Source organism: Silene latifolia, chromosome 8 (genome assembly GCF_048544455.1).
Source record: "Silene latifolia isolate original U9 population chromosome 8, ASM4854445v1, whole genome shotgun sequence".
NCBI lineage: Eukaryota > Viridiplantae > Streptophyta > Magnoliopsida > Caryophyllales > Caryophyllaceae > Silene > Silene latifolia.
Genome location: NC_133533.1, coordinates 53,283,639 through 53,294,277, shown reverse-complemented (window position 1 = coordinate 53,294,277; position 10,639 = coordinate 53,283,639). Strand labels below are relative to the sequence as shown.

General features: G+C 41.2%; 1 protein-coding gene across 1 annotated transcript; it reads left to right on the top strand.

Moving 5' to 3' along the window:
- The first annotated feature begins 4,230 nt into the window (after positions 1–4,230).
- On the top strand, positions 4,231–10,152 carry LOC141596851 (geranylgeranyl transferase type-2 subunit alpha 1). The gene is made up of 8 exons (XM_074417108.1): positions 4,231–4,505; positions 4,585–4,738; positions 5,152–5,312; positions 5,403–5,507; positions 5,657–6,409; positions 6,543–6,735; positions 9,365–9,551; positions 9,643–10,152. Exons 1-8 carry the CDS (start codon positions 4,390–4,392, stop codon positions 10,011–10,013), a joined length of 2,040 nt encoding a protein of 679 aa, XP_074273209.1. The 5' UTR covers positions 4,231–4,389; the 3' UTR covers positions 10,014–10,152.
- Positions 10,153–10,639: the final 487 nt, after the last annotated feature.

The following is a 10,639-nucleotide window of genomic DNA, read 5'->3' as shown; positions in this document are numbered from 1 at the left end:
ATTCTTCATTAGATATAAACATGTGTCGGGGTTCCCACAGTTGTCTTGGGCACCTCCGCCGCTATACAAATTATTTCCTGAGAATGTCAGCGTTCCAACGGCTCATTAAAGGCACATCCTCCATGTCTGTCAACCGGTGTGTACCCAGCCTTATTTCTTCAACCACTTTGTAGGGACCTTCCCAGTTAGCCGTCAGTTGCATCCATGAGGTCGCCCTCCTGTTGTAAGGATGGGCTTTTCCCCTTCTCTGACTTCTTTGCCACTTTGAGGGATTGTATGTTGCATCCTCTGGCAGATATTTGTACGTTGACCACCTCGTCCTTGGAGGCGAGCTTATGCGCTTCCCCCCGGTCCGAGACATACATCAGTGTCAAGGCCCGGATGGACATCACTGCGTCGGCCTCGCTCAGAGTGACTCGGCCTATGAGAACGTTGTAGGCGGACGAGCCGTCAATGACCAGGAACTCAGCTAGAACATTCTTAGCCGCATTCCCCTCGCCGAACATCACCGGCAGTCTGATTGACCCCAGGGGTACCAGCCGGCCGGAAAAGCCGTACGGTGGATGGTGCGGGGCTCAAGTCCCCGACTTTCGGGCCGAGGTTGAGAAAGCACTCCTGAACATGATGTTCGTGTAGGCGCTGTGTCAATCGTGCACCTCTTGACCAGGTGGTTGGATATGTCCAGGTGGACTACGAGTGGGTCGCTGTGAGGGGCGATGACTCCCTCGTAGTCCTTCCTTCCAATAGTCATATCGGGGATGTTGGAAGCGGGGATCGCTATTTTGGGCACAAAGTTGATGGCCTGATACAGCTTCGTTCAGTGCCGTTTGTGCCCATGAGCGGACCCACCGTTCTCGTTGCCCCCGATGACAACATGGATCACTCCTATCCGTTCAAAGACGGATTTCTTATTTGAACCGCCGGCATCAGTCTTTTGGCCTTTGGCAACATACTTGCCGAGGCTCCCCTTCCGGATCGCTCTTCAATGGCATTCTTCGATGATGCCGGGTTGTCGATAAGGTGACCGGTGTGGCCGTGGTACTCACGCTTCGGCTCGTGTCACCGTCCCCCTTCGGCCTGGGGGGCCTTTCCCACTTCTGACCCTCGTTCTTGCTCAGGGCGAAGACCTCGGCGGCAGATACGACTAAGGGGTGTGGCCATTGAACCGTTTCTGGTAGTACGGTCCTGAACTCCCCCCGGCGCCCGCCGAGTTCTGTTTCCTGGCAGATCTGTCAGACCGTGACCTATTATTGTCACGGCGTCCTTCGTCCGGGTTATCCTCCCGACGGCTTTTTCTCTCTAAGGGGCCTACCCAGGTTTTGTGGTAGTCCTCCACCTTTATGGCTTGGTCGGCCATCTTCCTGGCGGACTCCAGGTTCAGGCCTCCGCACTTGATGAGCTCGTTCTTTAAGTCCCCCCTCGGGAGGCCTTTCATTAGTGCGAAGGCCGCCGGCTCATTGCTTCACTCACGAATCTGCTGAACCTTGGCGTCGAACCTCTTTACATAACTTCGGAGAGACTCGCCCCCTCCTGTCTGATAGTCAGGAGATCCGATGTCTCGACGGCCCTCCTCTTATTGCAGGAGTATTGGGCCAAGAATTTGTCCCTTAGGTCGGCGTAACAGTACACCGACCCATCGGGTAGCCCCTTGTACCAACTTTGTGCCATCCCATGCAGTGTCGTCGGGAAGACTCGGCACCAAACCTCATCAGGTTGCTCCCAAACCGACATGTAAGACTCGAAAGCCTCGGCGTGGTCGGCTGGGTCGCCTTCTCCTTTGTATGATATGGGTGGCAGCTTTAGCTTAGTCGGCACCGGGGTCTCTAGGACGTGGCGATCGGCTCCTCGCATCCCTAGTCCGGCTCCTCTCCCCGTGGCGGGAAGGGCTTCTTCTCCGACTCTGGTGAGTCGGGCTTCTTCTCCGACTCTGGTGAGTCGGACTTCTTTCACTCCTCTGGGGCGTGCCTCGTCGGTGCTGCGGCGACGCCGTCCTCCCGCGAGTGCGGGAAGGACTCAGGTCTACCACTAGCACTCTGGGCTCCCCCGGCGTCTTGACAGGGTCAGCTTCCCCTAGTGCTCCGTTCAAGTTTCTCGGAGTCACATTTTGGGCCCTGGTCTCCTGGACGGGTTCCGCCGCTCTTGTCGGTGTGACAGTGTGAGTCGGCGTACTACCAATTAGGTCCAGGAGCGACTTGATTTCTTTGCATCAACCACATGTCCCATGATGGTAACCTGGTCGGCGAACAACGGCGTATCCGGTATTATTGGCATCCCGTACTCCGGTTGAATTACTCGGCGGTGGAGGAGGTCACGCAACCCCTGCATTGTGGACGGTATCATCTTGGCGAGAATCGGTTTCGTCGGTCACGAATACTTCTTGTTGTTTCGACATCTTCTTAGCTTTTTGGGTGGGTTTTTGTTTTGTGTTTTTTTTTTTTTTGTTTGGGAATGAATGTGACTAGCTTCTAGTGTCTTTCCCACACGACGCGCAATTGTTCCGGTGTAATTCCGGAGCGATTACTTGTTACCACCCGTGCTTGTAGAATGATGTCTTTGATTGAATCCTCCTTTCGGTCTCCTGAAACAATGAACAAACCGAGGGCTCGGCTTTGGACCGAGCGAACTCACTCCGACGCTCAAGTCGAAAACTTAAGAGGATTAAGTTATGTGTTACTTGGCGAAGTATATATTGTAGAGAGATAAGGAAGATATTACCAGATTATGAGGTGTTTAGGTTAAATTGTGGATCCCTTCCTCAATGAGAGTTGAGGAGTATTTATAGACTTTCACCTTTTGTCACGTAGTGGCCAAGTGGCCAAGTGGCTAGCAGGTGGAAAGACTGATCTACCCTCGGCCGAGGGACCCATGACAGGCCGGCGGACCCTGTTGACTCGCCGCCGAGGGGTCTTGGATATGAGTTTGCGGATGTGTGCCCCGGCTGGCTAGTTGCCCAAATGACCCAAGAGACAGCCGACAGTCGCGGCTTGTTAGGGTTAAATTTGTCTAAGTCGTTGACTTGCTTGTGGATATCTTTGACCTTGCTCAATATGTTGACTCGGTCAGCGGGTGCAGAATATGCCCCATCAATAATGTTAGGCGGGAAAAAACGTAGAGACTTTTATTCATTTAGTAAATAGGGGATAATTAAAAAATTATTATACAATTTTTGTAACCTTTAATAATAAATTAATTATGAAAATAACTTAATTTCCGTAATGATGTCAACATTATTAATTTAACCATTTAATATAATCTTATCTTTATTAATTCAGAAGACAATCTCAATCCAGGACGTGCCACGTCATTAATTCAGCCTTTTTTTGGAAATACATGTTATGGTGGGACCCGTTAGTGCGCAATGTATTTATTTCTTCGGAATTCCGGCTATATAAACATGCGACAAATTTCGTCTTAGAACAAATAGTCAAATACTATGAAATAATTTTATACATTCCCAATAAATGAAATTAATGGCATATAAGCGGAATGAATTACAAATCGGAATAAATGAAACTAATTACAAATAAATGAATTACATAATTTTTAAAAAAATAATAATAAAAAAAAAATTACATAATTACGCGAAGGAATTACATTTAATTATGGGATTGAACTACATATAATGCGAATAAATTACATGCATAATTTTTAAAAACTAGATAATACGATATACTCCCTCCAATTCACAATAAACCTCCCTATTTCCTTTTTCGGTTATTCACAATAACCTCCCTATTTCTTTTTTTGGTAAATGTTTGTGTGGTCCAAATTTAATTGTATGGTGGGGTAGTGTATTTGTGTGGTCCAAATTTAATTATATGGTGGGGTAGTGTGTTTCCTTAATTTTTGTGCCAAAATGAAATGGGAGGTTTATTGTGAATTGAAGGGAGTATTTTTTTTTAAAAAAAATATCATTTGTTATTTCCTCTTAAACCATTGCATGTGAACACGTATTTGTAACAAGTTTAAACATTAATTATGTAGATCGCTGATTTAGACCAACTAGATAAGTACAATAAAAATACAAAAAAATAAAAAAATATACATACAAAAACATTAATACTGGCCCAAATACATAACCGTTCAATCTTACACGGGTTTAAAACTAGTTAAAATATTAATATAAAAGATGTTATAAATTTTTGAAAAACATTTTCCCCAATCTAAAAAAAATGGGTAGAAAAAGGCATTGAAGTTATTTTTGACCCGTATTCTAACCTCGTAACCCGTATGATCCGATTAGTTTCACCGGTTAGAAAAGAAAGGGGGGAAAGAAAGAGAAAGGCCGACTCTTTGGCTTGAAAGTTGAATGTATTGACTGATCTCAGATTTTTGAATGTATTGATTGATTGATTGATCTGATATCCAAACCTACAGAACGCATAAAAAATGCATGGTAGACCAAGAAAGGCTTCAAAGCCAGAAGATGAAGCTGCTTCTGCCGCCAAAGCCTCTAAATTACGATCCCTTCAATCTCAATTTCTCCATTTCCATCACAATCACATGTATGTTTCTTTATGTCTTTCTTTTCTCATTTCTGAAATCAAATTAATCAACTTTTGATGGATGTTATGTACTATATAGCTATGATAAAGAAGCTATAGAGGTGAGCTCAAAGCTTGTGGAGTTAAACCCTGAATACTATACTGCTTGGAATTTCCGTAAGCTTGCTGTTGATCATCTCCTCGCTCAACCTCTCTCTGATCCCAACGCTATTCTCAATGAGGAGCTCCGCGTCGTATGTTCTTTTTTTATTATTACTTCTTCCTCCTTCATTTCATTAATTCATTGCTACCCAATGTACCATACTTCTCGTTTCCGAACAAACAGTATTGATTTTGCAAGTGAGGGTTTAGCTGGGATAGGTGTGCATTATAATATTTGTGATCTGGGTCATATTGTTAGCTGCAATCGTGGGACTCAATGTACCATGCTTCTCGTTTCGGAACTCACAGTATTGATTTTACAAGTGAGGGTTTAGCTGGAATAGGTCATAGGTGTGCGTTATGCGATTTGTCATCTGGGTCTTATTGTTCTCTTTTTGGAGTGAACAGTTAAAGAGGAATTTTGACTCATTTCATAATATGGTTTCCGCTTCTTCTAAGAAGAGTTGGATCATGTATCTAATCAGAAGACTCGTTTCTTATTTAGGCTGAGAGTGCACTGAGACAAAACTTCAAATCATATGGGGCTTGGCATCATCGTAAATGGGTTCTTACCAAGGGTCACTCCTCTGTCGACCTTGAATTACGTCTACTTGATAAGTTTCAGAAGGCTGACTCGAGGAATTTTCATGCGTGGAACTATCGCAGGTCAACTGTACTGTATTTGAGAATTGAGATATCAGACTTTTTGATAAGTTGGTTCAGCAAAAGGTTCTTACCTTCTTAATCATCTTTCAGATATGTAGCCGCGCTGAATAACATTGCAGACGAGGATGAGCTAAAGTATACAACGAATATGATAGAGACAAATTTCAGTAATTACTCTGCTTGGCATAATCGCAGGTAATATTTTGCTTATTATTTCATGTGTGCTAAATATAAACTGTGCTGTGGACCTTTTGTTGTGAGATAAAATTTGTGATGACAATATGACATGTTTAGCATTGGTCACATTTCATTTTACTTACATGGTACTCACAATTGTTCCACAGTGTTCTTCTCTCGAGTTTATTGAAAAGAAAAGCCGAGGGCTTTTTCCCCAAAGAGAAGATCTTGACCAATGAATTTGAACTTGTTCATCAAGCAATCTTTACTGATCCGGATGACCAAAGTGGCTGGTTTTACCATCTTTGGCTCTTGGAGCAAACAGTGAAAGAGGAGTCGCCTTGGTTAATTTCATCGTGGCCTGCTTTTGGTTCTACTGTGTCACCGCTCCACTCAGCTGATGGGAATACATTACCTTTGGTTTTATATTTTAGTCAACCCGTTAGAGGTGTTAACTCTTCAAGCGTTACCGTCACAACTGAACTTACTGAAAGTAAAGATCTCACATGGAGACCTCTTTCATTAAACGATAGTGAGGGTGCCCGTAGCTGGGTGGCACTTCTAAAATGTCCTTCTTTGCAGAGTGATGATTCCACGGCTTATCCTGTTGAAGTTAACCTTAGACATTCTCTTGAGATTGTCTCTTTGGGTGGCTGTCCACTTAGTAGTGACTTTCAGACACAGTTTGTAGTCTGCTTTCAGCAGCCTGATAGACAACATGTTGAAGAGCAGGAGCCTATTATATGGGAAGATTCGAATTTCCAGAAAACTGAAATGAATTTCGAGGAGTCAGATCTGATTCCTTCATTCAACGAATTGCAAATAAACAAGGATCAGGAAGCTGTTGCTTCTAAGTGGCAGGTGGATATCTTGAATGATGAGATTGTTCTCTTTCGTGAGTTGCTGTCTGCTATGGACTGGTATTCTTTAACTTACCTTACAGTTTATAGCTCCTTCAACCTTGTACTTTCTAACATAAGAATAGATAAAACAATGTTGATGGATATTATAAAACTGCATCTTTACGTTTTGCATTCCTACTTTTACTTGTAGTAAAATTGGGAAGCTGACACTTGCCAAGCTGTTGATGGCTCTTGATACAATATTTTTTGAGAGCAGTGGTTCAAAGTCGTACAAAATGGTTCATGTTGAAGAAATTTTGGCTTTGTATAGCGATTTAATGAAATTGGACCCATCCCATTTGCATTACTATAAAGAACAACACAGTTTAGCATTACTGCAGCAGGTGAGTTCTTATGTTCCCATTTTTTCCATCTTTAGGTTGCGATAAAATGCTGTGACAGCTTGTATTCGAAGTGTTCACTCCATCTCTTTTGCTGATAGTCTAAGGAGCAAGACTGTAAGAGAATGTGTGAAAGTTAAAATATTAGCTTAGGTTTCTTGGATAGGGGCCTTTGGGGAAGTATTAAATAGGTTTTTCATAGGAGCTTTTGACCTTGGGTTATCAAATGTTGGTTCGTGGCTAATATGTAGAGGGTTTTTTTTTTTTTTTTTTTTTGGTCAAGCGTACAAGTTAATAGTCTTACATAGTGATGGCTTTTTGAGCTAGGTTATGAGCCATCTTATTACATATTCTAGGAACATATGAAAGGGAAATAGAATGAAAATAACTAGAGATACTAAAAAATGTCTTAAACAATAGTCTTCACACCATGTCTAGGTACGTTATATGATATGACCTGCAAGCAATCAGAATAAAGAGAAATATGAAGGTAGTTTCTATTGAGAGCCCAATTTAGAGCTTCAAGAATGGCCAAAGCTTCAGCCTGTTCAGAGGATTGAGATAGAATATCATTCTTCAGAACAGAAGAAGTGCTCCCTTTACGGAAGAAACAACCCAACCAAGACCGGTAGTTTTGTTATTCCTCCAAGCAGCATCAACGAAGAGAACAACAGGAACATGGGATAGTCCATTTCCATTAAGGAAACATCTCTTACTAGCATGGATCGAGAAGAGAAGATTATCGAGATCCACACAAGCAGTTCCATTTCTGACACGTCCTTCTTGCCTTTTATTCTCAGGCAAAATCAATCTCGCTAACTTTTCCTCATAACAAAGCATAGAACCCTTACGAGACAGAGAGTTGCTCCCAAACAATTAATAATTTCGAGCATATACTCCAAAAAGTGCAAAGGAATGATAAAAGAGCATCAAGAGAATTTTCCGTCTTCATCAAGAGGCCAATCCAATTACGGATCCAAGCTTGAATACTAATATCATTATGGGAAATAGATATAATTCCAAGCCTACTCCCAGCCCAAAGATGAGAACATAACAACAATCCCGGAAAAGATGTTCCAAGGATTCAACACTCCCTGAGTCACAAAGAGGGCACTGAGACAAAGATCAAGATTTCTACGACTAAATTCCAAACCAATAGCAAGGGTGCAAGTCATAATTTTCCAAATCAAGATCAACCAAGAACTAGGGCCAGGAAGGTTCCAAAGGGTTTTCTTAAAGAACTTCCGATCATCCGGATCAATCCTTGAAATATCCTTAGCAGTTGCATCAATACTCCAATAGGGAAACCACACTTCATAGTAACAAGATTGAACCACCAACTCTCCAGAAGAAGACTTAGTCCAATAAGCGATATCATCACTGCAGTTGATACTAATAGGGGTAGCCAGTATTTTGATAGCATCCTCCTTCTCAAAAAGGGTTGGTAAGGGCATGAATAAGACTTTCAGATCCACAATAGAAGGGTTAGAGTGAAGTAGAGATAAATCATCGGGTTTAGGAATAGTACGTTCAACCCATTTAAATTTCCAAACATTGAGATCCGAATTCACACCAACCTGCCAAGTAACATTGTTAACAAATAACGAAATACCCCATAAAATGCCCTTACCAACCCATGTAGCACAATTATGGACGAGCATCATGACAGCAGAGTCTACTGGTATATTATGTATTAAATTGAAAAATTAAATTTTGGTACATATGAAATCCTATGTTTGGAGCTAACCTTAATAACTGGAGTTAGTGGAGTACTGGACCATAGTTTAATGTAAATGAACCTATACTAATATCTACAATTAATTCTTTTGTCCAATTTCTGCTAGACATTTGCAGTCTTGCTTGCATATCGAAAGTGTGAATACGGAGTTCTAGTTCCTGAAAGGGAATTATTTGAAATAGTCAGATAATATATTCCGTGTCTGTGTGTATTTTTTTGGTTGACAATGGGACTTACAAGCTGTCCGTGTAGGTTATCCAAGACTTTATGCTGTAGTTTACTTTTGGTGCTTAACTTTACTTGAACCTATTTTGCCATGTCTATTCTGTTTTGGAAATTAGCTGGCATCTGTGTCCTTGTTTCTTATACAAGAAAAACCTATATTGGGTCTTTGCATTTCGTTGGTTTTGAAAATTTGGTTAAGTTTCTTCTTCCTGTAAAAGCAGTAGATAGATGTTTAATGAAGGATGCTTGAGCGACTTATGAGAGAGAAAAAGAGTTTGATTGAAAACTGATAAAGAACATATACAAAAAATGAGGATATGGACCAACTGAAAATGACTTATTGAACCGTCTACACTTGATTTCCAAAAGGTAGCCGATGGTTCTCCTCCTGTTTTTGGTAGCCTCTCTAAACTGCAGGGGAAATGTTAGCTTGCATTTTAGGTAGTTGATGCTTGTAGCAGGAACCTTGTATAGGCATTGGTGTAATGATGATGAATGCATCGAACTTCATATTCCCAAGTGGTCCAGTATCTATGTTCTGTAAACGAAGTTTTGATCATATTTGATAGCATGTAAAGTCTGAATTGGTGCTTAGTTTGACTTAGTAATGGATGTATCTGTATATTGTATATTATCCGTTTGATTACATGAGTGAATTGTTGATATCAGATTACAAGCAGCAAGGATAGATTGTTGAGATATTGTTGGTGCTACAAAAACTCCAGGCTATTAAATGACAGGAGTGTTGTATGGTTGCGACTGAATAACCAATCACTATCACAGATTGGGTGCATAGAAAGATTGTTGTGGGTTCAAAACCTGGATCTCAGCCACAATGAACTTGGATCTCTCGAAGGTAACGGCATTCCTTGGTTGCGCTGGAATATGTGATACTTGATTTCCATTATACTTAAAATGCTAAGAAATGGTATGTATTCTTGTGTCAGGGTTGGAAGCAATGCAACTTCTGGAATGTTTAAACCTGAGTAGCAACAAGATAAAGAGTTTTACTGCCCTAGCTCCGTTAAGACATATGAAGCTGTTGAAAGTGCTTAACATTTCAAACAACGAGATTGGGCAGCACACGATCGACACCACCCGTTATTTGTGCCCTTCACCTCTGTCAAATGACTGGAAGGCTCATCCTTGTTCCATTTCTTCTATACATGATCCCCAGCTGCTCAAATACTTTGACGCTTTTCTCATCTTTAGGGATTTAACTTTGATTCAACTTGACATTTCAGGGAACGCTGTTGTTGAACCCGATTTTACATGTTTTATACGCAAAGTTATACCCACGTTGAAGTGGGTAGGGTAAAACATTCATATTTATAGATTACACTTGTGTAACTTGTTGGTGGACACTTGCTTTTTTGAGATGATGACTCTAACTCCCAACCTGTGAGATATAGTGAACAATGTAGTAGTCAATTTATCATCCTCCTTTGACTTTGTTAGTTCTAGAGTGCATAAGATGTTGATTTCATTTTTATTCTCTTTATGACCACCTGAATTTAGGTATTTTCTTCAGAATCAAATTTAGAATGTCGTGGTTTTTTTTTTTTTTTTTTTTCGGATAAAACACCCGAGTACTTTTTGTTGTACTGTTGGCACTACTTGGCAGGCCGAGCTGAACTGTAGTAGATCAACTGTATATCTAAATAGAAAACGTCTCGTGTGAAATTGTTGTAAACATAACAAGTTGTTTGAAATCAAAATACAAGGCGTGCATTCCTAAAATTAATTGGAACTAGTTTTATGATGCAATTTTGGTCAACTAAGGGGCGGTACACTAAATTTGGTATGGTTAATTAAGAGATAGTTGTACACAAATGCTGATGTAAGTAGGTACCTCACCTAAATATGCGGTTAAAACGGGTTAGAATCCTCTAAAATTTTAAAATAACTAATATTGTAATGAGCGTATAAGAGTCGTGTTGTGCA

What these genes read in the sequence shown, in the direction of transcription:
- LOC141596851 (XM_074417108.1), top strand. Translation starts at nt 4,390, where the DNA reads ATGCATGGTAGACCAAGAAAGGCTTCAAAGCCAGAAGATGAAGCTGCT. An exon ending in TTGCTGTCTGCTATGGACTG is followed by an intron (nt 6,410 to 6,542) that starts GTATTCTTTAAC and finishes TTTTACTTGTAG; the next exon opens with TAAAATTGGGAAGCTGACAC. An exon ending in GTTTAGCATTACTGCAGCAG is followed by an intron (nt 6,736 to 9,364) that starts GTGAGTTCTTAT and finishes TGTTGATATCAG; the next exon opens with ATTACAAGCAGCAAGGATAG.